This window comes from Lagenorhynchus albirostris, chromosome X (genome assembly GCF_949774975.1).
Source record: "Lagenorhynchus albirostris chromosome X, mLagAlb1.1, whole genome shotgun sequence".
In the NCBI taxonomy this organism is placed as follows: domain Eukaryota; kingdom Metazoa; phylum Chordata; class Mammalia; order Artiodactyla; family Delphinidae; genus Lagenorhynchus; species Lagenorhynchus albirostris.
This window is the reverse complement of record NC_083116.1, coordinates 90,543,993-90,571,443: the sequence shown is the minus strand read 5'-3', so window position 1 is coordinate 90,571,443 and position 27,451 is coordinate 90,543,993. Positions and strand designations below refer to the sequence as shown.

General features: G+C 44.7%; 2 protein-coding genes across 10 annotated transcripts in view; both read left to right on the top strand.

Moving 5' to 3' along the window:
- The window catches only part of CDK16 (cyclin dependent kinase 16), a 32,411-nt gene extending 25,198 nt beyond the window's left edge, over positions 1–7,213 (top strand). For 3 of the 9 annotated variants that reach the window (XM_060138540.1, XM_060138539.1, XM_060138545.1), the window contains exons 20-35: positions 95–282; positions 406–467; positions 592–691; positions 1,051–1,224; positions 1,307–1,465; positions 1,851–2,075; positions 2,220–2,303; positions 2,422–2,516; positions 3,253–3,459; positions 4,135–4,187; positions 4,375–4,778; positions 4,932–5,044; positions 6,003–6,152; positions 6,241–6,356; positions 6,529–6,617; positions 6,691–7,213. In XM_060138540.1, the coding sequence (XP_059994523.1) occupies positions 95–282; positions 406–467; positions 592–691; positions 1,051–1,224; positions 1,307–1,465; positions 1,851–2,075; positions 2,220–2,303; positions 2,422–2,516; positions 3,253–3,459; positions 4,135–4,187; positions 4,375–4,778; positions 4,932–5,044; positions 6,003–6,152; positions 6,241–6,356; positions 6,529–6,617; positions 6,691–6,828 (2,357 nt within the window). In that variant the 3' untranslated portion in view covers positions 6,829–7,213. The remainder of the gene's footprint in view (positions 1–94; positions 283–405; positions 468–591; positions 692–1,050; positions 1,225–1,306; positions 1,466–1,850; positions 2,076–2,219; positions 2,304–2,421; positions 2,517–3,252; positions 3,460–4,134; positions 4,188–4,374; positions 4,779–4,931; positions 5,045–6,002; positions 6,153–6,240; positions 6,357–6,528; positions 6,618–6,690) is intronic. The other 6 variants (XM_060138543.1, XM_060138542.1, XM_060138541.1 and 3 more) reach the window with 6 other exon arrangements.
- A 129-nt stretch (positions 7,214–7,342) lies between these two features.
- The window catches only part of ZNF157 (zinc finger protein 157), a 105,627-nt gene continuing 85,518 nt past the window's right edge, over positions 7,343–27,451 (top strand). The window contains exon 1 of the mRNA XM_060138220.1: positions 7,343–7,535. The gene's annotated coding sequence lies outside the window, so the exon portion shown is untranslated. The remainder of the gene's footprint in view (positions 7,536–27,451) is intronic.

The following is a 27,451-nucleotide window of genomic DNA, read 5'->3' as shown; positions in this document are numbered from 1 at the left end:
GAGTCTAAGGGTCGCGGAATGAGTTGGCATTCCCAGCCACGGTCACAGCTCGGTGACCTAAGGAATCTGATGCCAAGATGGGTGGATCCTCCAGGGTCCCAGGAAGACCTTGAATGTGCTCCATCACCCTCCACAGACCTAGTTCTGCGCACCGCTCAAGAGCAGTTTCTGGTGAGCCCCCAAGAAGAGACACGGCTGTGGATCAAGAACGCGGAGGGCTCTTTTGAGAGGTTGTGCAACACACGTGTCACAGTGCTTGACGCCGCTCTCAAGACTGGGCAGGTAAGGGTGGGGAGGACTTCTTGGCCTACCACCCGTGCTCAGGTTGGGGGAAGTGAGGGCTAGGTGTCCGTGGACCCTCCATGAATGCCTTTCCTGATCTTTACTCCTCTTCCTCCAACGCAGGTGGTCATCATGGAGACCCGAAACAAGGATGGCACTTGGCCCAGCGCACAGCTGCCCGCCATGTGAGCCCTTGGGGTTTCCAGTCCAGAGTGGGATCCCACAGTAGGCAGAACAACTGAGCCCAAGAGCACATTCCACCCACAAGTAGTAGGTCCTCAGCTGATAAGAGTTTCTCATCCGTCCCAGGAGCAGCGCGTCGGAGGAGGATGAGGACTTCCAGGGCCAGCCGGGCATCTGTGGTCTCACCAATCTGGGCAACACGTGCTTCATGAACTCGGCCCTGCAGGTTGAGCCATTAGGTCTAGGTCTGGCACTGCGCAGGGATGGATTTGAGCGTTGGAGATTGGGGACAGAGCTAGGGGGGTATTGCAGGGCAAGGGGTCAGTTGGAAGCTGGGGCCCCACAGTCTGGCTCGACATGCCCACGTTACTTTCTGAAACGTTAATGCCTCTTCCTTCCACTTGCTCCCTGCTTTCCCTTGTCTTCTCTCCTTCGTCACCACATTCTTCCTTCTCCTGAAATTCTTCTCTCCCCTACTTCCCTGCCCCTTCTCTTTCTTTCCCCTTCCTCCTGTCTCCCTTTCCTCTGTCCCCACCTTGGTTACCTCTCTCGCCTCTTCATGCACCTGGCCCCTGCCTTCTGCAGTGCCTCAGCAACGTGCCACAGCTCACCAACTACTTCCTCAAAAACCGCTACCTGGAGGAGCTCAACTTCTGCAACCCACTGGGCATGAAGGGGGAGATCGCAGAGGCCTATGCGGACCTGGTGAAGCAGGCGTGGTCCGGCCACCACCGCTCCATCGTGCCCCACGTGTTCAAGGTGTGGCTCAGCCCTGGCCGGTTCCTCTGTGCCCCCACCCCCCAACTCCCTCACGCTCTGACGGCCCTGCCCATCTTCTCAGACCAAGGTCGGCCACTTTGCGTCCCAGTTTCTGGGCTACCAGCAGCATGACTCACAGGAGCTGCTGTCGTTCCTCCTGGATGGGCTGCACGAGGACCTCAATCGTGTTAAGAAGAAGGAATATGTGGAACTGTGCGATGCTGCTGGGAGGCCAGATCAGGTGGGCGCTCCTGGAAGACCCCCATCCTGAGAGCCTCATTAAAGCCACTAGGGCCTCTGCCTCAGGAATTTTCTGGCCTCCCTGGAGTATCCCGCACACCACCATTTTCTATTAAGCTCCTCTTCCCTGACCTCAGTCCCAACCTTGGCTCCAACGCCACATCTGCGCTCACGCCCAACCCAGAGTTAAACCCCACCTGGTCTCCTGCCCCAAATAATCCCCGGCCCCGACAGTGAACGCAGTCTCCAGATAGCCCTCACTGTAACTCTGCCTCTGGACTTTACCGGTGGCCGTAACCTTAACTTTAATCCCATGCACATCCACCCCATACCATGGTTTTCCCCGGCCCCGGGCAAGCCTCACCACCCACCATGACACTCAACAGGAGGTTGCTCAGGAGGCCTGGCAGAACCACAAACGGCGGAACGATTCTGTGATTGTGGACACTTTCCATGGCCTCTTCAAGTCCACGGTGGTGTGCCCTGATTGTGGCAACGTGTCTGTGACCTTCGACCCCTTCTGCTACCTCAGTGTCCCATTGCCTATGACCCACAAGAGGGTCATGGAGGTCTTCTTTGTCTCCATGGACCCCCGCCGCAAGCCAGAGCAGGTACGGGGGGAATGGGGACAGGGGACGACGTAATGAGGGACATGTAGTCAGAGTTCGTTTGATTACTCTGTCGTACCTCAGGGTTTCCTTCACTAACTCACCACACATCCTTCTGCTCTTTTGTGGATACCGTTCCTCCCTCAGCACCGGCTCGTGGTCCCCAAGAAAGGCAAGATCTCGGATCTGTGTGTGGCTCTGGCCAAACACACTGGTGTCTCGCCAGAAAGGGTGAGGCTCTGCAGATAGAAGGAGGGTGGGATTCAGGGGCAGGGGGGCAGAGAGAGGCAGAAGGGCCTGGGGGAGACCTGGCAGACTGACCGGTCCCCTCTCTGCATCCCATTCTCAGATGATGGTGGCCGATGTCTTCAGTCACCGCTTCTATAAGATCTACCAGCTGGAGGAGTCTCTGAGCAGCATCTTGGACCGAGATGATATCTTCATGTGAGTGAGAGGACGAGGGGAGATGAGGGCTTCTCAGGAACCTCCTCCGTTAACCACCTTCCCTCTCCCTTCCTCGGCCTGATTCACAGGGCACCTGCACAGCTCGGGGCTTCGGCCATGTGCCTTAGTGGGGCAGGGGCCTAGGGGCTGTCAGTGAGTGGGGCGACACATCCTTATACAGGGCGTCCTTGGCTGTTTTCCTCCTTGTTATGTGAGGGAGGCTCCTGTTTCTTTATTTTATTCAGCACTTAACTAGTACCTTGTATGTACCCGATGCTGATCTGCACTCCTTACTCACATTGCATGCCTCAAAAACCAAGTGATTTTTGAAACGGGGAACACTAAGATGCTTTCTGAACATAAGAACATTCAGAGCAAGTTTGAAATCTTTGGGTAACTAAAATAGAAGATGCTTTATGAGTAGAAAAATTTTTGTAAACCAAGCAGTTTAGTTTTCCAAAAAGAAAATGGTTTTAGATCCCTGTGTCACAAAAAATTTTTGTCAACTCCCTCAGTGCGCTGATAACACCAAAGTACTTTATCTAACATCACATAAACAAAGGGCTGTGTAAATCATCCAACAGTTTGTAAAATACAGAACCCTGGGTAACTCTTCGGACCCTTTTAAAAATATTTTCAGGCTGTGAGTGGTGAGTGGCTGGAGCAACTGGGGTAGAATCCTCGAATCCCTCTTGGGTGTCCTGATCAGGCATGACCTGATGTCCATCCCCCACAGATACGAGGTGTCAGGCAGGGCTGCTATTGGCGAGAACTCCAGAGAGGACGTTGTGCTTCCTATCTACCTGCGGGAGCGCACCCCAGCCCGGGACTACAACAATTCTTACTATGGCCTGATGCTCTTTGGGCACCCGCTCCTGGTGTCGGTGCCCCGGGACCGGCTCTCCTGGGACGCCCTGTATCACATCCTGCTGTACCGCCTCTCGTGAGTCTGCTGTTTGGGGTCAGGCAGGGAGGTGGGGTCAGAACTCAGATCTGGGCGTCTAGCTGCTTAGTTGCCACTTCCCGTCTGCATCCAGAAGACAGCTCAAACTTAACATGGCCAGAGAGGAACTTGTAGGCTTTTTTCTTTCTCTAAATTTCTGACTTTGCACCACTTCTCCTAGGTGCTGGGGATACACAGAGGTGAACAAGACAGACAAAATGCAGACTTCATCTTGTACTTAATTGTCTCTTCCTTGGAGAGGCTTGGTTGTTTGTGTTTTTACTGATAGATTTTCATTGTGCTTAAAATCCAGAGTCCTTACCAAGGCAAACAACAGTGCGTTATCTGGCTTCACCTCCCTCTCATGTTGCACTTACAAGTGCTTCTCAGAGGCCTTCCCTGATGGAAATTTACAGCTGATTGTGTGCCTGTTTACCAGTGGCTTATCATACTTAAGATCCACGCTCCTTAACTGTGGCACACAAGATCCTACATTGTCAGGCTGCCTCTTCCCGTGTCCCTCTGGCATCTCCTGAGACCTTCCGGGCTCCTCCTTAAGAACTGTTTGTGTGTGGGTTTACCAGTAGCTTCCCATCATAAGCAAAGTAGGATTCTGGGCTCTGTCCTCCCTGCCCTCGGGTCCCTCCTTGAGAGTCTCCTCTGCTCTGTCGGCAGACGCTATGTGACCAGACCCAGCTCGGATGACGAGGATGATGGGGATGAGAAAGGTGAGGAGGAGAAAGGAGAGAGGATCGGCAAGGATGAGGGTCTGTACAATCAGTCCCATGGCCTGAGGGAGGGTCAGGGGGTTTGGGGTCGGTCTGACCCACACAGGGTCCACATGGATGTGTATTGCAGCTCAACCCCCTGGGGCTCACACATTTCCACCTCTGACATCCTCTCCTGTCCCAGCAGACCTGGAGGATAAGGACAACCTCCCTAAGGCTGGACATGTGGCTGGGGGCAGCTCCCAAGACCCTGGGCCGGAGCAGGCTGGGCCCAGCTCTGGAGTCGCGGGCGGGAGCCGGGCCCCCGTGGACAACTCCCCTGGACCATCCCACTGGCCCCAGAGAGCACGGCGCAAACACCTCTTCACCCTGCAGACAGTGAATTCCAATGGGACCAGCGACCGCTCGACCTTCAACGAGGATACCCATGGTGTCTCCTTCAGCTGTGAGCCAGGGTTGGGGAGGCGGGAGGGGGGTGTGCTTGGCAGCAGGGCCCATGACCACCTCCCCTCGCCCCCAGCCCAGCCGTACATTGCCATCGACTGGGAGCCAGAGATGAAGAAGCGTTACTATGACGAGGTGGAGGCTGAGGTAAACGAGATCCTGGGGATGGGAGGCACTTTCACCTTGCGCTACACACAAAGTCCATGCTCTTAACCACTCGGTGTGTGTCTTCCACCCCGACTCCTTTTTATCCCCCACAACCCCCATCCTCATACCTGGCTGTCCATTCCCCCAACCTAGGGCTACGTGAAGCATGACTGTGTTGGGTACGTGCTGAAGAAGGCTCCGGTGCGGCTGCAGGAGTGCATCGAGCTCTTCACCACCACTGAGACCCTGGAGAAGGAAAACCCCTGGTGAGGGCCCAGAACAGGGCCTCTGGGGGTGCAGTTGGGTGGGACCACCTCCCCCAGTCCGTCACCACTAAATACACCTCCTTCCCCCTCCCCCTCACTCGAAGCCTTCCTGCCACTCTGGCCACCAACACCCCAAGCCTATTCCTACCTCAGAGCCTTTGCCTGGGCTGTTCCTTCTCCCAGGGTCATTCTTCCTCTAGTTATCTACAGGATTTGACCTCCATTTTGCTCAGGTCTGTGAGCAAATGTTACCTCCTCAGAGAGACCTTCTCTTACTCTTCTGTTAAAAGCCACTCCTCTCCCAGCCATCAGCTCCCTCCATTCCCTCTTTCTAGCTCTGTAACGCCACTTGATGTCACCTCCTAGATCCCCTTTTGCATCGTTTTTTGGTATTTTCTGTTAGAGTGAACCCCTTAAGGGGGAAGACTTTTAAGTTCACTGTGTGTCTCTTCTCACTGATTGTAATGGTGTGGGCTGTGCAGTAGATACTCATTAGATCCTTGCAGAATAAACAAAACAGAAAAAGAGAACCAAAAAAGACAAAACCAGTCTAAAAAATAAGAGCGGCATCTCCATGGAGCAGAAAGGGAATAGAAATACAAAGTAGTGCCAAAGGACTCAACAGTAGACCGTCAGTAAATACCTGGCGAGTGAGTCAGTGAATAAAATAGAAGAAAGAAAACTGGAGTGAGAGAGCCAGGCTCTAAAAGAAGACTAGTGTCTCACAGACTGGAAGCCAAACAAAAACACACGCCAATACAAAAGTGTATACAGTGGGGAGTTGGTGAGTACTTGGTAGGATTTTAACGTGTCAAGAGAGCAAACTAGAGTAACAGGCAGGCTAGGAGTAAGAGCAGCATCTCTGGACGAGACGTGGCCCACGAAGGCCGCACGGCACAAAGAGCATGCGGTAGGTGCTCAGAAAGTGTCTGTGTCCTGACTCGGGCTCCATCTCTAGGTACTGCCCCAATTGCAAGCAGCACCAGCTGGCCACCAAGAAGCTGGACCTGTGGATGCTGCCGGAGACGCTCATCATCCACCTGAAGCGCTTTTCCTACACCAAGTTCTCCCGCGAGAAGCTGGATACCCTTGTGGAGTTTCCTATCCGGTCCGGGGCCCGGGGAGGCTGGCTGTGGGGGGAAGGCAGGCAATGGGGAAGGGGGCGCCAGCAGTGTTAACCCTCTCCCCACCCACAGGGACCTGGACTTCTCCAAGTTTGTCATCAAGCCGCAGAACGAGTCGGCCCCAGAGCTGTACAAATATGATCTCATTGCAGTTTCCAACCATTACGGGGGCCTGCGGGATGGACACTGTATGTGCCAGGCTGTGGCAGGGCCGTGTGCTGGGGGGTCAGGATGTCCCCAGTGGGTGTCCCCAGATGTGTGAACGGGTGGCGAGGTCATTAGGGTGGGAGGAGTGAGAGCGGACGTGGACGCCTCTTAGGGGCAGGAGGGTGGGTGAGGACAGCTTCCCCTCTTTTATAGACACGACATTTGCCTGCAACAAGGACAGCGGTCAATGGCACTACTTCGATGACAACAGTGTCTCACCTGTGACTGAGAATCAGATTGAGGTGTGATTTCCATCCTCCCTTCTCCCGACACCCTCCTCCCCGATCCACACTGACTCCTGTCCTCTCCTTGCAGTCCAAGGCAGCCTATGTCCTGTTCTACCAACGCCAGGATGTGGCACGTCGCCTGCAACCCCAGCCCAGCTTATCTGACCCCCCAGCGTCCCCAGCCTTTGGTACCCCAGCCAACTCTGAGTTCATGGATGTAAATTGAGGGGCCCTGGCCCTGCCACAGGGAAGGTAGCCATCTCTGCTCTCTTCCTTCCCAGCTCCACCCCTGTCCTCTTACCTGTGTTAGGTGCCCCATGCCAGACGCCACAGGCTTAGTCGTGGCTACTGTTCTCCTGTGCTGCTATATTGCTTTCTCTTGGGGAAGAAGAGGTCATGTCTCCTTCCAGCAGTGTGTTCCCTACCTGTGTTTGCCCCTTAGAGCATTAACCCTCCCTTCTATTCTCTATTTATGGTTGTCCCCTTCCCTCTTGTCCTCAACCTGGGGTGAACTGAGGGGTTGGTGGTGGGATGCACCTGAACACAGAGTGTATTTTCTTATTGAGACTCTGTACTTTCTGCTGTGTACATATAAACGTGCCAGTGTGTTCCTTGGCAGTGTGGGTTTTTTTCTTTTAACATACTTAGCAAGCACCAGTTTTATGCCTGTGTGCTTACTGAATGCCAGGTGTGTGATGGCTGCTGCTCTGAGTGCACCATCTCTGTGCCAGGTACTATTCTAAGTGCTTCTGAAGCACCATCTGTGCATCAGACACGATTCTCAGCACCAACTGCATGCCCAGTGTTTCCCAAAGCATTTTGGAAATATCGACTCATAATCCTCACAACAGTCTCACGCAGGAGTTGTCATCGCCAATTTCAGATGGGGAAACAGATACAGAGGTCAAGTAATTGCTCGAGCTAGGTCCAGAGGTCAGTACACCTTATCAGTTACACGGCAGTAGTCCTGGAGGGGACGTTTGACCTCCCTGGACCCAGGATGGAAATCTTTGTGGACATGACCTGCACTACAGGTGATGTGGGAAAGGTGTGCCTGGAACAGACAGGCATCCGTGTGGGCAAATGGGTGGTTTCCGGACATAAAAGATACTAACCAGACCACCTCGCAGGCCCCCAGTAGTGTCCTCTGAGGAGTGGGTACATCTGGCCCAAGCCATACAAACTGACAGGACAGGTGTGCTGTGTTTGTGTCGCCCCTATGCTTAGCCTCCCGCCATGACTGCAGCTCCCCCACCAGGCAGGGTCCCTTCAGCCTCATGCCACAGAAGAGTGAGGTGGTGCACCTAGCACAGAATGGGTGCAGCATAGTGTGTCTGAGCATAAGATGCCACCTAAGCACTGCACAGCCCCCACCTGAGCCCTCCCGTAGGCACCAGCTGTCACCTCTGAGAAACGGCTCTTGTGGGGACAACCTTGGGGCAGCGTGGAGTGGACAGATGTGCAGTATCTGGATGTAGACAAGCACCCCAACCCTTCACACTGAGGAAGGGAATCCTGATCAGGACGGCTGAGAGACCATTCCCATGGGAAGGGTCTCCTCATTCCCCTCAGCCTGCTGCCTTTGCACTGGACCTGGCAGCCTCCCCCCGCCCCCACCTCCAGCTTTATCACCTACAAATCTCCGGTCATGCTGTTGACACAGGCAAGAATCGAGGTAGTTGCTGTGAGGAGCTCAGCTCAAACTGACTTAAGCGAAAAGCACAGAAATACTAGTTAAAGGTATGACTGGATCCAGGAACTCATAAGCTGTTGTTTAATCCTCACGAAGACTATATGGTTTAAGCACTGTTACCCCATTTTGCAGATGAGGAATCAGGCGTAAAGAGCTGGTTCAAAATGAGACCTCAGGGCTTCCCTGGTGGCGCAGTGGTTGAGAGTCCGCCTGCCGATGCAGGGGACGCGGGTTCGTGCCCCGGTCCGGTAAGATCCCACATGCCGCGGAGCAGCTGGGCCTGTGAGCCATGGCCGCTGGGCTTGCGCGTCTGGAGCCTGTGCTCCGCAACGGGAGAGGCCACAGCAGTGAGAGGCCCGCATACCGCAAAAAAAAAAAAAGACCTCATTAGCTATGAGTAATCAATCAGTCCTGGACAAAAATCCACCTACAGTGAATTCACTCAAAATAACTTCCCGGATTTAACCAAAGACGTTTCAAAAAGACAACATGCCTAAGAATCAGGAGAAGTAAGAGGCAACAGACGCAGTTACACAGAGACACCTCATATTAGAATCCTCAGACATCAATGTAAAACAGTTATGCTTACTCTGGCCATGGAAATAGAGACGATTACATATGAACAAGAAATTTAAAACTTTTAAAAATGAAAATGAGAAAGAACCAAGCAGAAGTAATAGATCTGAGATAGATAATAACAGTTTGAGAAGTCGATGGATGAGTTTAGCAACATATCAGACATAGCCGAGGAGGGACTCTGTGAATTGGATACAGTTTAAAGTGTACTAAGTAGTGCACTTGTAGAAGATTTTAAGTTAGACTAATACTACATTTCGATAAATTAAGGGTATAAAAACTAAAGAATAGAAAAAGTATAAATTTCAAACAAGAGGAAGGGAAATAGATGAATAATCCAAAAGAAGGCAAGAAGAAAGGAACATGGAACAAGGTGGATGGATAGCACATATGCAACCACTTGCAAATAGTCTGCTCTGCCCTCTCCAGTTCAAGGAAGGGGACTGGGAACTAGGCTGCTGCTTCCAGACCGCAACTGCCACCGTCCCAGGGAGAAGGTGGGGCGAGGGTGAGTAAGAATGCCACAGAACTTTCCCACGACTTTGAAGATGTCTTTTTCTTGATTGGGTACTTGCTGTGTTGCTATAAACCTGTGACTGTTTCCAGAGCACTGACACAATTGGTTCTGACAATTCAGCTTGCTTTCTTTTTTCTTTTCTTTTTAAATTTAATTTTATGTTTTTGTTGGGGAACACAAGCTTGGAGCTTCCTAGTCTGCAATTATGCTGATGTCACTCCCTTTGTGTATTATGTGTTTTTCTTTAAATAGGAAATTTATTGATAGAAATCTCATATTTTTTCATTAGATTACACATCATTTATTACTTGTTTTTTATTTTTTAAAATTAATTTGTTTACTTATTTTAATTTTTTTTGGCTGTGTTGGGTCTTCATTGCTGGGCGCGGACTTTCTCTAGTTTCGGCGAGCGGGGACTAACTACTCTTCACTGTGGTGCGCGGGCTTCTCATTGCGGTGGCTTCTCTTGTTGTGGAGCATGGGCTCTAGGCTCGCGGGCTTCACTAGTTGCAGCACACGGGCTCAGCAGTTGTGGCTCGTGGGCTCTAGAGCACAGGCTCAGTAGTTGTGGTGCACAGGCTTAGTTGCTCTGTGGCATGTGGGATCTTCCCGGACCAGGGATCAAACCCATGTTCCCTGCATTGGCAGGCGGATTCTTAACCACTGCGCCACCAGGGAAGTCCCTGAATTAGGTATTTTAAAATGATTCCACTTTATCTCTTTTGTTTGCCTATTAGCTCTTACTCTTAGTTTTATTTACTGATTGCTTTAGGGTTTATATTATACATCTTTAACTTATCAAAGTCTACCTTCAAGTGATACATACTACTTCACATATAGTATAAGAACTCCACAATAGTGTGCTTCCATTTCCCCCTGCTCAGCCTTTATGCTATTGTTATCATGCATTTTACTTTAACATGTTATAAATCCCAAAATACATTGTTATTTTTATTTTTTAAAAAAATATTTATTTTTTTTACATCTTTATTGGAGTATAATTACTTTACAATGGTGTGTTAGTTTCTGCTTTATAACAAAGTGAATCAGTTATACATATACATATTTGGTTGCACCAGGTCTTAGTTGCAGCATGGGGGCTCCTTAGTGTGGCATGCGAACTTTTAGTTGCAGCATGCATGTGGGATCTAGTTCCCTGGTCAGGGATCGAACCCGGGCCCCCTGCATTGGGAGTGTGGAGTCTTAACCACTGTGCCACCAGGGAAGTCCCTGTTATTTTTATTTAAGCAGTCAATTACTTCAAAGAGATTTAAATAATAAGAAAAGGAATCATATATGTTTACCCACATAGTTGCCACTTCCAGTGCTCTTCATTCCTTTGTGTAGGTCCTGATTTCCATCTGGTATCATTTGCCTTCTTTCTTTAACATTTTTTGTAGCGCAGGTCTGCTGGTGATGAATTCTCTGTTTTTGTATGTCTGAAAAAGTCTGTATTTCACCTTATTTTTTGAAAGATATTTTCATGGGTCTAGAATGTTAGGTCAACTGTTTCTATTTCTATTCTTTCAGTACTTTAAAGACATTCCTCCACTATCTTCTTCCTTACATTGTTTCCTATGAGAAATCTGCTCTCATCCTTATCTCTGTCCCCCTGTGCATAGTCTTTTTTTCCCTCTGGCTGCTTTGAAGATTTTCTCTTCAGTACTGGTTTTGAAAAAATTGATTATGATATGCCTTGGTGTAGTTTCCTTTTTTTCTTCTTCCAGTTTTATCGAGATATAATTGACATACAGCACTGTGTAAGTTTAAGGTGTACAACATAATGATTTGACTTACATACATTATGAAATGGTTACCACAATGTTTAGTGAATATCCATCATCTCATATAGATACAAGATTAAAGAAATAGAAAAAAAATGTTTTTCCCTGTGATGAGAACTCTTAGGATTTACCATCTTAACAACTTTCATATATAACATACAGCAGTGTTAATTATATGATGTTGTGTATTACATTCCTAGTAGTTATCTTAGAATTGGAAGTTTGTACCTTTTGACTGCCTTCATCCAATTATCTTCCCCACCATCTTCCTGCCTCTGGGAACCACAAATCTGACCTCTTTTTCTATAAATTTGTCTCTTTGTTTTTGAAGTATAATTGACCTTCAACACTATGTTAGTTCCTAGTACACAGCATAGAGATTCAATTTTTCTATGTATTTCAAAATGATCACCAAGATAAGTCTAGTTACTGTCACCATACAAAGATATTACATAATTATTGACTATATTCCCCACACTGTACATTTCATACCCATGACTCACTTATTTTGTAACTGAAAGTATGTACCTGTTAAACTCCCTCACCTATTTCTCTCCTCCTCACCTCCCCTCCTCCCTGGCAACCGCCTGTTTGTTCTCTGTTTATGTTTAGTTATGTTTGTTCATTTGTTTTGTTTTTTAGATTCCACATATAAGTGAAATCTTACAGTATTTGTCTTCGTCTGACTTATTTCACTTAGCATAATGCCCTCCAAGTCCATTCATGTTGTCACAAATGGCAAGATTTCATTCTTTTTTAAGGCTGAGTAATATTCCATTGTGTATATATATACCACATCTTTATCCATTCCTCTTTTGATGGGCACTTAGGTTGCTTCCATATCTTGGCTATTGTAAATAATGCTGCAGTGACCATAAGAGTACACATATCTTTTCAAATTAGTGTTTTCATTTTCTTTGGATAAATACCCAGGAGTGGAATTGCTGGATCACATGGTATTTGTATTTTTTATTTTTTTAGGAATCTCCATACTGTTTTCCATACTAGCTGCACCAATTTGTATTCCCACCAACAGTGCACAAAGGTTTCCTTTTCTCCACATCCTCACCAACACTTGTTATTTGTTGTCTTTTTGGTAATAGTCATTCTGACATGTATGAGGTGATATCTCATTGCGATTTTGATTTGCATCCCCCTGATGATTAGTAATGTTGAACATCGTTCATGTATGTGCCTGCTGGCCATGTATATGTTTTCCTTGAAAAAATGTCTATTCAGGTCCTCTGCCCATTTTTTAAATCAGGTTGTTTGTTTTTTTTAACGTTGAGTTGTATGAGTTCTTTATATATTTTGGATAGTAACCCCTTAGCAGATATATTGTTTACAAATATCTTCTCCCATTCAGTAGGCAGCTTTTTGTTTTGTTGATAGTTTCTTGCCTTGGTGTCGTTTCCTCATGTTTCTTGTGCTTGGGGTTCCTTGAGCTTCTTGGATCTGCAGGTTTCTAGTGTTCATCAGATTTGGAAAAATTTTGGCAAGTGTTTCTTTATATGTTTTTTTTTTTTTCTGAAGCTCCCTTCTCTCTTCTTCTTTATGGACTCCAATTACTCATATATTAGGCTGCTTGAAGTTGTCTCACAGCTCACTGATGCTCTTTTCATTTTTTTTTTGATTCTTTTTTTCCTACGTACTTCATTTTCAATAGTTTCTATTGCTGTGACTTCAAGTTGACTAGTTATTTTCTTCTTCAATGTCTAATGTGCTGTTAATCCTATCTGGTGTATTTTTCAACTGGAGCATTGTAGCTGTTCAATTTGGGTCTTCTTTATATCTTCAATGTCTCTACTTAACTTTGAACATATGGCATACAATAATAGCAATAACTGTGTTAATGTCCTTTTCTGCTAATTCTAATGTCTGTATCAGTTCTGAATCAGTTTTGATTGATTATGCTCCTTATGGGTCATGTTTCCCTGAAAAGGCATTTCTGATACTCTTTGGTTGGATCTCAGACATTGTAAATTTTATCTTACTAGTAGCTGGATATTTTTGTATTCCTACAAATCTCCTAGAGCTTTGTTCTTGGATGCATCTAATTTTCTTAGAAATAGTTTCATCCTTTCAAGTCTTGCTTTTATGATGTTAGGCAGTTCCAAAGAAGTGTTTAATCTAGGGTTAATTATTCCCCACCACTGAGGCAAGATCTTCCTGAGTCCTGTATCCAACGACCTGAGAATTACGAGTGTTTCCAGTCTTCCTGGTTGGATCAGCCACTGGAACCACCCTGTGTGAATGCCAGACCTTGTTCCCTATAACCCTTTTGAATGGCTCTTTCCCCAGTCTTGGGCAGTTTCCTCACACAGATGCACTGCTTGATACTCTGTTGATTGCTCCAGGAAGACCCTCTGCAGATCACCAGAGTTCTCTCTGCAGCTCTCTCCTCTCTGGTACTCTGTCCTAAGGACTCCAGCTGTCCTGGTCTCCACAGACTCTCAGCTGTGTCTCTTCAACTCAAGGGCTCTGCCAGGCTCTGCCTGGGTTCCCCTGCCTGAGCAGTGGCCTGGACAATCCCTCCAGGCAGTAAGCTGGGGAATTCACCTCATCTGCTTCCTGTTTCTCAGGGGTCACTGTCCTTCATTTCCATTGTCCATTGTTTTAAAAACTGTTGTTTCACATATTTTGTCTAGTTGTATTGTTGTTTCAGGCAAGAAGGTGAGTCTTGTCTCTGTTGCTTCATCTTGGCTGGAAGCAGAAGTGCTCTCCCACAACTTTGTAAAACTTGCTGTTTAGCTGTTCTTTTCCTCACTTCTTGAGATGAAGGCTTAGTTCATTAATTATTCTAACTTTTTGCCTTGATATGTTTGTACTCCTAGATAATAAAAAACAGAAATATGGATTGTAAAAACCCCATGTAACTAGATTTATTACTTTTGACACTGTTGGATTCTTTAAATAAAAAAAGTAACACATTTGTGAAATGCTTACAGTTTTTTGGTGCCATCATAGACCTCACCTTGAAAAAAAGTTTCCTTAACAACTGGAAAAAATGTATATAAACATGGGTATCTCTATATTTTAAAAACTTACTGTACCTTTAAAAAATTGTACACTCTTTCTGTGTGGAAAGGAGATAGCAGAGAGAGCAATCTGGAAGTTAAAAAAGAAATATGGAAGGTAGAAGAAAGCAAGGAGAAGAGGGAATAGAAAAGTAGGAAAAATTAGTAGCACATGGATGAGGTTTACAGAAATGGCATGTAACCCTCACTGTTTCTAGATCTTCAGTTATAGTTTCCATAGACTGCAATGCATGGCTGGTCATGGTCCACTTGCATTCACCAGCCACCCCACTGAGCGGACCACTGCCTGTGTTAGCTACTCTATAAAATGGTAAAAACAGTATGTAAATACACTGTAGAAGAAGACTTAATTGTGAATATAGTTTTTTGGTATGTTTAACAATGGACAATGTCTGAAGTCAGCGTTCCAAGGGAGCATCCTCTTTTTCTTCTATTGCCGTGTAAGATCCCTGTCCTATTCTCTGAGCAGCTCTAAAATCTTGTTTCTTTCCAGTCTAGATCCTAACAAAATCTTGGATTTGGTTTGCTCTAGCAGTTACAGTCACTGAGGTGCTTTTCTCTCTCTCCTTCCCTCAGTTAATAGGTTTCCTGTGCCCAGTTGGAAATGGGGCAGGTTGGAGAGGACCATTCCTCTTTCCAAATGGAGACTGTGCTGAAAGCAGCAGATTTTGTGTCCATTTGGTATCACTGCTGCCTCTTCCCAAGCTCCTGTCCCTGTCATCAGCTGACCCTTTCTTTCTGTGATGTATGAATAAGGCTATGAATTTCAGTGAAGGTAAAATATGTGTTTTCAAACAAAATCTGTTTTTGAATCTATCCTGGGGACAAAAATACTTTCATAATTATTAAATACTGTGTGCTGGTCTAATGTCATAAAAACAACAATATGTATAGAACTTCAGAAATTACAAAAAAGCTTCCAGATACATTCTCATTTGCCCTCTGTGTAACACTGTGGGACGTGGTATTATCATTGCCATGTTGTAGATGATGGAGCTGCCGCTGAGGCAGGTAGGCATTTTGCCCTTGCCCAAGGTCATATAGCAAATAAGCGGTATCTTTTAGCCAAGTCTTAGCTCTACAGCCCCACGCTTTCTACTACTTTATTCCTTCTAACATGTGCCGAAAAGCATTGTTATTTGTTTAAAGAAAAATAAAGTACTTTCACTCTTCCTAATGAATTTTAAAAAATATTTATTTATTTATTTGGCTGTACCGGGTCTTAGTTGCGGCAGGCAGGATCTTCATTGCAGCATCCTTGTTGCAGCATGCGGGATCCTTAGTTGTGGCATGCAAACTCCTAGTTGTGGCATGCGGGATCTAGTTCCCTGACCAGGGATCGAACCACCCAGGCCCCCTGCATTGGGAGCATGGAGTCTTAAACACTGGACCACCAGGGAAGTCCCCTCCTAATGAATTTGAACATGTGTAAGCTTTTTAAAAAATAGAAATGTGTTGGGAATTCCCTGGTGGTCCAGTGGTTAGGACTCCATGCTTCCACTGTGGGGGCATGGGTTCCATCCCTGGTTGGGGAACTAAGATCCCTGCAAGCCGCACGGCATGGCAAAAAAAAAAAAAAAAGGAAATGTATTACTATAATTTGAAAGAATGAGCCATGTTAGTAAGCCAGCTCTTTAGAGAGCAGTTAATTATTTTAGACCATCTCATTCCCTAGCTTTATCTCTTTGTGCCCTGCCATGGTGGGGTTAATGCCATCCTGGTTAGTGAAGGGCTCTCCATCATAGGGTGGGCAAGGGAGGATGTCTCAGGTTCAGGGGATTTGCTCCTTTTTTAGTGGTTCTGGCATAAGGTTTGAAAGTGAGCAGTTTAACAAAGCTGACTTTCTCTAGGCATTTCCCGCCCCCCCGCCCCCCCGTCCCCGATTTCAGCTATTTTTGGTAGCTCTTTGTTTTAACCCAGTATCAAAAAAAGAAGAGGGTGGTTATTTTGTTGCTCAAGCAGAGACTGAACATCACCTGTTTTGACTGCTACAGTGTAATTGACTGCTACAGTGTAATTCATCCATGTCTCTCTCCATCCCTATCTTTGGCATGTTCTGAGGACTCCCATCATGGAACCACACAGGGCTGCTTCTCCATTTTTACAGGATACAGAAATATTGGAAGCTTCAAATTGTGCTGTTGTATTCAGGTGAAGTAATTTTATTCACAGGAATACAAATTAAAGATTATTTTGTGTTTTTGGAGAATGGAGAGTTTATAATAACCATAATCCAAAGCTTACATCTTTTCTGATGCTAAAACTCAGCAGAAAACTCCAAAAGAAATTGTTTTGTTAGAGATAGGACAGGGAACTGCCCAAGGGAGTTAGACATATCAAGTAGGCTACTTTTATTGAATGTATTGAATTAGATGACAAGGAAATGTATTAAGTGCATATATATTACCTGTCACTGACTACATCTGAAGCCCTGAATCTCTTAGCAAAGAGATGAGCATGCAGGGAAAGTGAGTGCTGAACCCAAGCTGGTGTGTTTGTGGTGGTGTGTGTTCTGAGGCCTTTTTAAAATTTTTATTTATTTTTTCTTAGTTTTATTGAGATATAATTTACATAGAACATTGTATTAGTTTTAGGTGTACAACACGATGATTTGATATACACATATATTATGAAATGATCACCACAAGTTAACACCTCTCACCTCACATACTAAGATCTTTTTTATTGAGTTATAATTAACATACAATATTATATTAGTTTCAGGTGTACAACATAGTGATTTGATATTTTATACATTATGAAATGACCACCACAATAAGTCCGGTTACCACCCATTACCATACAAAGCTGTTACAATACTGTTGACTATATTCCCTATGTGTACCTTATATACCTGTGAGTTATTTACCTTATAGCTGGAAGTTTGTACCTCTTTATCCTCTTCACCTATTTCGTCTGTACTCCCAACCCTTCCTCTGTGGCAACCACCAGTTTGTTCTGAGATCTTTCCGAAGACAGAATAGATATCTTTAATTTCTTATTGCAATGCTGGGATGTTTCTTATTTTTCCCATGGTATCCTTCTAACACCCCTCCTTATCCCCTCCCCCACTTTTCCTCCAACACTTTCCTAAAGCAGAATTTGTGGAAAACCTATTCTGTTTTACTTATTTATTTATTTAATTTATTTTTGGCTGTGTTGGGTCTTCGTTGCTGTGAGTGGACTTTCTCTAGTTGCCGCGAGTGGGGGCTGCTCTTGGTTGTGGTGCGCGGGCTTCTCATTGCGGTGGCTTCTCTTGTTGTGGAGCACGGGCTCTTAGGCACGTGAGCTTCAGTAGTTGCAGCACACGGGCTCAGTAGTTGTGGCTCACGGGCTCTAGAGTGCAGGCTCAGTAGTTGTGGTGCACGGGCTTAGTTGCTCTGCAACATGTGAGATCTTCCTGGACCAGGGCTCGAACCCGTGTCCCCTGCATTGGCAGGCAGATTCTTAACCATTGAGTCACCAGGGAAGCCCCCTATTCTGTTTTTAAGTTAGAATTTTATAAGCCAGCCCCTTAGGTGATAGCATTCCCAAAAAATCAGGAGTTATGTGTCTATTTTGGAAGTACAATTTTTAAAACTGCAGCGATCACTTATTAATTTCACTGAAAGCATAGAATCAAAAAGTGATATTTGCACTTTTAAAGCATTTTTAGATGATAAAATTAGAGATAAAGGCATAATTCACATTCCAGAGCTCGGTAATGTCTTCACAATAGTGCTTTCTGTATGATAGACATCAGTCTCCAATGTCAAAGGGGACCTCCTTCACCAGAAGTTAGCATTTTCTGGGGGTCTCTTCCATGCCATCTTACTCTAGGGACAAGGAGTGCACTTGGGGTCTAGTCAGAAGCCTGCTCCTAATTCCCATCTCAGGCTTTGACCTCGTTTTCTACAGCTGCAACCATAGTATGTTGGGTGAGGCTCTGGATACAGAACTCTTGCAGCTCTGAGTTTCCATGGTTCCAAGAGCACAGATGAAATAACAGCATAACCTAAATTTTGTTGGAGTACGTTGCTTGACTGTGTTTAGCCTGTGTGCGTGTGTGCACACATGCGCACACATGTCTGAGTATTCTAGGAATAATATAATTATAGTGGATGCATTCCTGAGCAATGATGAGCAATAATGGGGAACAGTATGGCTGACTGTCTCTATGATAACCTCAGTTAACTATGTGTATGCATATTTTACTTATTTTGGTAATTTGTATTTTATTTAATTTATTTATTATTTATTTATTTATTTGGCTGCACTGGGTCTTAGTTGCGGCAGGCGGGATCTTCGTTGCCACATGCAGGATCTTTAGTTGCTGCATGTGGCATCCTTAGTTGCGGCATGCGAACTCCTAGTTACAGCATACGGGATCTAGTTCCCTGACCAGGGATCAAACCTGGGCCCCCTGCGTTGGGAGTGCGGAATCTTAGCCACTGGGCCACCAGGGAAGTCCGGTAATTTGTATTTTAAAGTATAGATAATTTTATGTTCATGATCGTGCATTTGTGACCATCAGTTACTTGTGATCGCAGCGATTATTGGCCATTATTTCTGCTGTGGAATTGTAAGAGCTGTGGAGGAGGTGGGTAGAGGAGACACAGGGAGAGAGATGACCCATTTTAACCTTTTCTGGAGCAAACAGGTGATCACATCAGAAAAAGATGCTTTTTAGTATTTATTTCCCCTTCCCCCCACCCCCAAACACCTTTATCAGTGATGAATGACTGCCTTTCTATGTTGACTTTGTTCTTCAACCACTGCCTTCAAGCTGGTGCTTCTTTTCAAGTGCCTTGTAGACTTGAGAGCACTTTGTATTTAAGTGAGTCTGAGGCAATCTTTTCAGCAGAGATGCTCAGTTATCATATGCTTCTTGGGGACAACTCTTGGAGGTCCTCATTTGCTAAAGTCTCATCATGAGAATTTAAGGACTGCTACAGAGCATCTTCGTTAGACTTATTAAGCCACATGGCTGAGGGAATTCCCTGGCGGTGCAGTGGTTAGGACTCCGTGCTTCCACTGCAGGGGGCACAGGTTCCATCCCTGGTCAGGGAACTAAGATCCCACATGCAGCGCATGTGGCCAGAAAAAAAAAAAAGAGAGAGAGAAGGGTTCACAGAAGGCAGGAGTCCCTCTGTGATCCATGTTGGTCCTAGGAAGCATGGTTTTATTTTGTTTCTGTGTTGCTGAGGACCAGGAGTTGAGTGGCCTGAACTGTTGTCACAGAGGTGATGGTTTCTTAGAGGTTCTTTTCATATAACACCTGAACAACCATGAAGAAAATGCTAATTAGCTGCTCTCCAAAGATATTTTCAAAAAATGATGCTTTGCCAAGGCATGGAAACAACACAAGTGCCCATCAATAGACGATTGGTTTAAGAAGATGTGGTATATATATATATATATATATATATATATATATATATATATACAATGGAATATTACTCAGCCATAAAAAGAATGAAATAATGCCATTTGTAGCAACATGGATGGACCTAGAGAATATCATACTAAGTGAAGAAAGTCAGACAGAGAAAGAAAAATATTATATGATATCATTTAGGGACTTCCTAAAAAAAAAAGAAAGAAAATTATTTTTAAAAACCCAAAAGAAACAGAAACAGACTCACAGACATAGAAAACAAACTTACGGTTACCAAAGGGGAAAGGGAGGGAGAGGAAGGATAAATTAGGAGTTTGGGATTATACAAACTACTATACGTAAAATAGATAAGCAACAAGAATTTACTGTATAGCACAGGGAACTATATTCAATATATTGTAATAACCTATAATGGAAAATAAAAATAATCTGAAAAAAAATAGAACTGAATCACTTTGCCATATACTAGAAACTAATACAATATTGCAAACCAACTATACTTCAATTTTTAAAAATGCTGCTTTGGGTTTGAATGCCCCATCATACATTTCTTTTCATCGAGAAACCCTAGGCTTTTTCATTTTATTTATTTATTTATTTTTTGTGGTACGCGGGCCTCTCACTGCTGTGGCCTCTCCCGTTGCGGAGCACAGGCTCCGGACGCACAGGCTCAGCGGCCATGGCTCACGGGCCCAGCCGCTCCATGGCATGTGGGATCTTCCCGGACCGGGGCACGAACCCGCGTCCCCTGAATCGGCAGGAGGACTCTCAACCACTGCGCCACCAGGGAAGCCCAGGCTTTTCCATTTTAAACCTCCCATATTTCCCAAAGCGAGGCAACCAGTCTTCATTAGTCTCAAAGGCTAGCAGAGCTTTTCCTCACAGAGAGCTATGGACGCTGAAGGGTTCAAAAGCAATTATAACATATTCAAGGCTCTCTTCCTTATGGTTCCAGCAAATATCTCTGCCATATGTCTGCCTGCTTTTTCTGTCACTGCTGAAATTCTGACACCATGCTCATGGTCAAAGCCACTCCTGTGGCTATTCGAATTTATTTCCTGCTTTTCTCATTCTCTTTCTGTTTTTCATGCTGCTATCAAACTCACCTAGTTATTCACAGTAATTCTCTTAGTGAGAATCAATTAGAGGTTTTGATTCTCAAGACATATAACCTGATTTTTCTGCTTGTTCTGACATATTTTTCCTTGTCCTTGTTACTGTACTTAGACCCAGAGAAGTAACATTTTCTTCTGCATTTGTAAAAATCTCTACTTTTTCCCCCAAAGATATTTCACCATAGTTGACTATTTTAACTGATAACATGTAGCATGTACCATGCACTCCTTTCCTTAGTCCTTGAAAATAATTTTCAGCTTTTGTTCTGCTATATCGTTATTCCCAGATACTTTTTTGGCAGTACATACAATGCAGTAACTTGCTACTCTTTTAAAGGCCACAGTGATTTTTTTTTCTTTTTTATCTCTCTTTTTTTTTTTTTTGCAGTATGCGGGCCTTCTCACTGTTGTGGCCTCTCCCGTTGCGGAGCACAGGCTCCGGACGTGCAGGCTCAGCGGCCATGGCTCATGGGCCCAGCCGCTCCGCGGCATGTGGGATCTTCCCGGACCAGGGCACAAACCCGTGTCCCCTGCATCGGCAGGCGGACTCTCAACCACTGCACCACCAGGGAAGCCCTTTTTTCTTTTTTATACAGCAGGTTCTTATTAGTTATCTGTTTTATACATATTACTGTATATATGTCAATTGCAATCTCCCAATTCATCCCACCACCACCCCTCCCCCTGCTTTCCCCCCTTGGTGTCCATACGTTTGTTCTCTACATCTGTATCTCTATTTCTGCCTTGCAAACCGGTTCATCTGTACCATTTTTCTAGATTCCACAAATGTGCGTTAATATACAATATTTGTTTTTCTCTTTCTGACTTACTTCACTCTGTATGACAGACTCTAGGTCCATCCATATCTCTACAAATGACCCAGTTTCGTTCCTTTTTATGGCTGTATATATGTACCACATCTTCTTTATCCATTTGTCTGTCGATGAGGTAGCTTCCATGAGCGGGCTCTTGTAAATAGTGCTGCAAGGGCCACAGTAATTTTAAAAATCCAAAACTTTCTTTTTACCACCTAAAAAATCCTAATGCACCCAACAAGGATTTTGAAATGGCCTGGGAACAGTTTGTGATACACAAAGGATATCTCTGTTTCTTAGCAAAGTGATAGAACATAAACACCTGCAACTCAACAGACTTGTGAGATACTTTCTTAATTGTGAAATAACGTCTAAATTATATTGATTTAGTGTTATTTTTTGCATTCAAATTCTCTGAAAAATTAATAACCCAAGTGGGGTATAAAGGGTACCATTTTATTAATTAGATTAGTGGGCTGCCAGAGTCGAATATTCCCCACCTTACCAAGCACAAGGGCTTCCTGTAGAATTCTGCTAGACCAAGACAGGCCTTTCCTCTGAGCAATAGTGATAAAGTTGTCTAAATATGTGAACTGCAATGTTTTTGTTTTCTTCAAGTAAAAAGTTGAAAGATGTGTTGGAGGATTTTGCGAGCAGACCTTTTGTTTCTTAATGACTATTCTGCCTCACAGAGAGACTGAGTGACTTGGCTGCTCTCAGAGGTGGCAGAGGCCCACGTGGGGGGTTACAGCCCTCATTTGCTGGGCTTGGGGCAAATATTCAATGAATATTCTTTAGTAATGAGTGTTAGTACAGTTCCAACATTTTTATACATTTTAAGGTTGGCCCTTTGAACATTTGGATTTCATAGAATATATTAAAATGGTTTAAAACTCTATGGAGGTGGGCTTCCCTGGTGGCGCAGTGGTTGAGAGTCCGCCTGCCAATGCAGGGGACACGGGTTCGTGCCCCGGTCTGGGAAGATCCCACGTGCCGCGGAGCGGCTAGGCCTATGAGCCATGGCCGCTGAGCTTGCGCGTCCAGAGCCTGTGCTCCGCAACGGGAGAGACCACAACAGTGAGAGGCCCACGTACCGCAAACAAACAAACAAACAAGAAAACTCTATGGAGGGACTTTCCTGTTGGCACAGTGGTTAAGACTTTGTGCTCCCAGCGCAGGGGGCCTGGGTTCGATCCCTGGTCAGGGAACTAGATCCCACATGCATGCCACAACCAAGAGTTTGCATGGCACAAATAAAGAGCTGGCGAACTGCAACTAAGGAGCCCTCGAGCCACAACTAAGGAGCCTGCCTGCTGCAACTAAGACCTGGTGCAACCAAATAAATAAATAAATACTAAAATAAAACTCTATGGAGTAAATATCTACCCCTTCCCCCATTTTTGACACTATAGCGAGATATTTTGAATTGCAAAGTGCCCTTCTTTTTACTTATAACATTTTATAATTATGTAACAATGGGAAAGTGTTCAGAATAAGTCCTTCCTTTTATGTTTTTATGTTGTGTGAACACTATGGAATAAATCGATTTCTGTTGCCATCGCCATAGGTTTTTCTTATCACATGTGGTTTTTCCAGTTACTAAGCACATAGCATAATTTAAACCATTCAAGCACTGGAGTCAAGAGAACTGGTCTGAGTTCCAGCTTACTAAGCAGGTGATGCTCAAAACACAGCCATGGGCAAAGGGCCACAGAAGTCCATTCTCTGAAGTTGGTGTGTGATGTGTTAATTTATAGCCTAATTCTCCTGTTGACTTCTCAATTCACTGCATCATAAAGATTTTAGCTGCAGCTAAAAAAGAAATCCAGAGACTGATACTTTCCTCATAATTTCCAGAGTTTTAACATGCAGGGTATATATAAAAAGTATACATATTTGGATTTCATATTATATCTGTTCCATATGACACATATAACATACATATGTGACACATATACATAGAAAACATATTCATATGATAAAACTGTGGTACAGACTTCAGTAATTCATGTACAACCATCACTACTTTTGCAATATCCATATACCAAATGAACGTTATTACCTAATATGTTTTTTTTTAATCTTTATTGAAGTATAGTTGATTTACAATGTTGAGTTAGTTTCTGGTGTACAGCAAAGTGATTTAGTTTCATATATATATATATATATTCTTTTCATGTTCTTTTCCATTATGGTTTATTACAGGATATTGAATATACTTCCCTGTGCTATATAGTAGGACCTTGTTGTTTATCTATTTTATGTATAGTAGTGTGTATCTGCTAATCCCAAACTCCTAATTTATCCCTCCCCCACCCCTTTTCCCCTTTGGTAGCCATGAGTTTGTTTTCTATGTCTGTGAGTCTGTTTCTGTTTTGTAAATAAGTTCATGTCATATTTTAGATTCCACATATAAGTGATATCATATGATAGTTGTCTTTGTCTTACTTACTTCACTTAGTATGATAATCTCTAGGTCCATCCATGTTGCTGCCAATGGCATTATTTCATTCTTTTTTATGGCTGAGTAGTTTTCCATTGTATATATGTACCACATCTTCTTTATCCATTCATCTGTCAAGGGAATTTAAATTGCTTCCATGTCTTGGCTATTGTAAATAGTGCTGCTATGAACATTGGGGTGCATGTATCTTTTGAATTATATGCCCAGGAACGGGATTGTCGGATCATATGGCAACTCTGTTTTTAGTTTTCTGAGGAACCTCCATACTGTTTTCCATAGTGGCTGCACCAATTTACGTTCCCACCACTAGTGTAGGAGCCCTAATATGTTTCTTTAAATTGATGCACATTTCAAAATTTAAATAAAATGATGCTCAGTCCTAAGTGCAGGGTGCATTTATCCCTGGTGGTAATTATGGACAAAGCACTAAATAACAGAGAATCACAAGTGAGAGAGATGACCCATTCCCCAGGTTCTTTCAGCCTCGGTAGGCATCACAGTTAGAAAGTCTCAGTTTGGAACTTTTGACAAAAGAAGTACATCTTTTGACAACAGAAGAGTAAGTCTCAGACCCAGAGCCTCCACCGAACAGTAGTTTTTAGCTAAAATTCAGTAATGCTATTTTGTTTTCATTGTAGTGACCCCAGTATATAAAAAGGGGGAAAAAAGCAATAATATAGAAAAAAAAGTTTTGTGATCACATTCTCCTTTATTTATTTTATTTTGGACAGGCTGTGCAGCCTGCAGGATCTTAGTTCCCCGACCAAGTACTGAACCCAGCCCCCGCAGTGAAGGCGCTGAGTCCTAATCACTGGACTGCCAGGGAATTCCCAACATTCTCCTTTAAGAACATAAATTGTTAAAGTTAATTTTATTTAAAAAGACATAAGTGAACATGTGAGAATTTACCATGTTAGTACTACTTTAATTTAATCTAAGCAATTCATAATTATTATAGGGATTTTTCAAATAGCCATGCTGGAACTCAGAAAAGAAATAGGAACACCAGGTAAAGAAGCCAGGTCTTTCTAGTATTTTGCTTTTTACTCAAATACTGAGACTATTTTATAACTAATTATAAGTTGCTATATAACTATGGTTATGGCAATTATAAGTTTGATTAATGTGTAGGATCAAAAACTGCAAATACAATAAGCTTTTGGTTCTCTTGCTAATTCTCCTTCACAAACCAAGATATACATCTGAATATGCAACAGGCATGGATTGGGTGACAGCCTCAGAACAGAGATTGGGAGCAAGAGGGCAGCCAGGCACAAAGGAGAAGCCATTCCAAACTGGGAGCACCAGCCTGCAGGCAAACGGAGCCCTTCATGCATGCGTGCTGTGAGGAGACTGTGATCTATATACACAGTCATTGCATGACAGCAACTGCCAGGGCTACCTACTGGTGGTGGTGACATTCCAGAGCGCTCCATGCAGTCTCACTTGTGGGGCATGCATTTTCCATAAGAGTGAGAAACTTCATCTATTTGCCTGCTTTCAGATGGTGTTTAACTCTCTGCTTTAACTTTTGAAAGGGGAAAAGAATCGCTAACAAAAGTGTAAGAACATATTGTAGTTGTCCAATGTTTCCTCCAGCAACTATAGCTTGTGAAAGGGGCCCAACTCCATGGAAGAAAGGGACATTGTATGTCCCAACTCCATGACTGAGACTTTGGGCAAGTTGCTTTACATTTGGGTGTCTCCATTTCCTGACCTGTAAGATGGGTACAATAATACATACCCATCTGACTTAGGCTGTTGTTGACCTAATTAATCTCCAAATACCCTTTTCACTGTAAAATGTCTGTGATCTGCGTCCTAAGCTTACACAGATGAACTAATTTCCTTTCATTGGGGTATTTCTCTAGGAAAATGGTTATGGTTTCCTGTCTTCCCTTTTGGAATCTCTTAAGTAACACTCCACATCTAAGCTCCTGGTGGTGATTTCTGACACACGCAGCAGTGAGTGGTAGCTTGCAGTGAGCAGCGGCTGGGAGCGAGACTATAGTTCTCTGACTGGGAATCGAACCCTGGTTGCTTGGGTGGAAACCAGGAATCTTAACTGCTAGACCACAGGGCCAGCAGCCAGAAACTAAATCCCCAGTCCCTGTCTACCTTTAAAGGAGGGATCTGACAAGGAGACAAGGTATGGAGGAAAGTAAAGTGCTTATTAGGAAAGAAGAGTACATGCAGAAAGATGCATGGGCGAACTCAACGAGAGAGTCCTGAGAGTCGCACCTTTGGGAAGTTTAAATCCTTTATAAGGGGGCAGTCTTCTGGGTCTTTGTCTTCTTCTTGACCAGTCGTATTTCTTTGACTCCATGGCTTATTTGTCTCAGGACCCTCCCCTGGGTGCGAATGCACCCCTCAGTCAAGATGGTGTTGGTATCATTCCATTGCAAAGGCGTCTGGGAGGGAAAATAGCAAGACTCATTATGGTCTGGCATCCCCTGCCTTTTTGACCCCATGGAGGCTTCCTGCATATGTGTAATGTTTCCCTTGCCCCAAGGATGAGAAGTGTATGACCTCTTGATCTTTTAACAAGGTTTAGTCCCTCTCTGGTCCTGCCATAGAAGTGTCCAATGTCCGGCTATTTGCCCTATTCCTGTTGTTGTTTCTTACATCGAAGTGCAGATCTTGAAATGCAGACAGGAGTCTGGTAGTGAATGTCTGGCCTGGAGCCCATCTTTTTCTCACCCCAGGAAGTATGAACAGGAGGCCAGTTGTAAACTTCTAGCCTGGAGCCCATCTATCTCCTGCCTCAGTGGGTTCACAATGACTAATGTCCTGCCGAGTTCCACAGTCCACACAGGTGGCATACAGGCGATGTGACTCTGGGAGGTGATGTGGGAAACTGTAAGATAAGGTGACACCGGGAAGATATTTTATCAAAACGCCAAAGTGTGAGAAAGCATATCCTCCTTCACATTTCAACACATTTATGTCACTTGGGCGACAGCTCTTAAGCAGCAGTGCACTGGCAGCTGCTAAGCTGGCTTGTCACATGTCCACGGATTCAGCCGGAAAAGAGACAGTGAAACCAAACTCACTCAGGCAGTGTAGTCCTTACAGAGACAGCAAAAGTAAGACCAGCGTGATGTCAGCTCCCATGTCCTTAGTCCCACAGTTTGACACTGAACCAGAAGGGCCAGATGTTAGACCGTGGGTCGCTCTGTTATTGAAGAACCAACTTTAAACCACAGCCAAGCAATTTTGTAGACTTTACACAGAAGCCTGCAGCTGTACCCTAAGTGTGATCAAGGTGGGAATTCCAGCTGCACCAGAGCCAGGGAGGCGGATGGAAAATTGCCTCTTGGCGGCTCCTCCTCAGGCTGCTTGTCTTGTTATGTCCCAGGGAAAATCCCAGGACATTCTGCCAAGACTCATTTCGGACTTCAGCCAAACCTTGGCCCATGTGGGCTCCATGGAGATGTGCAAGGTCACCGCCACGGCAGAGCCATTCCCCT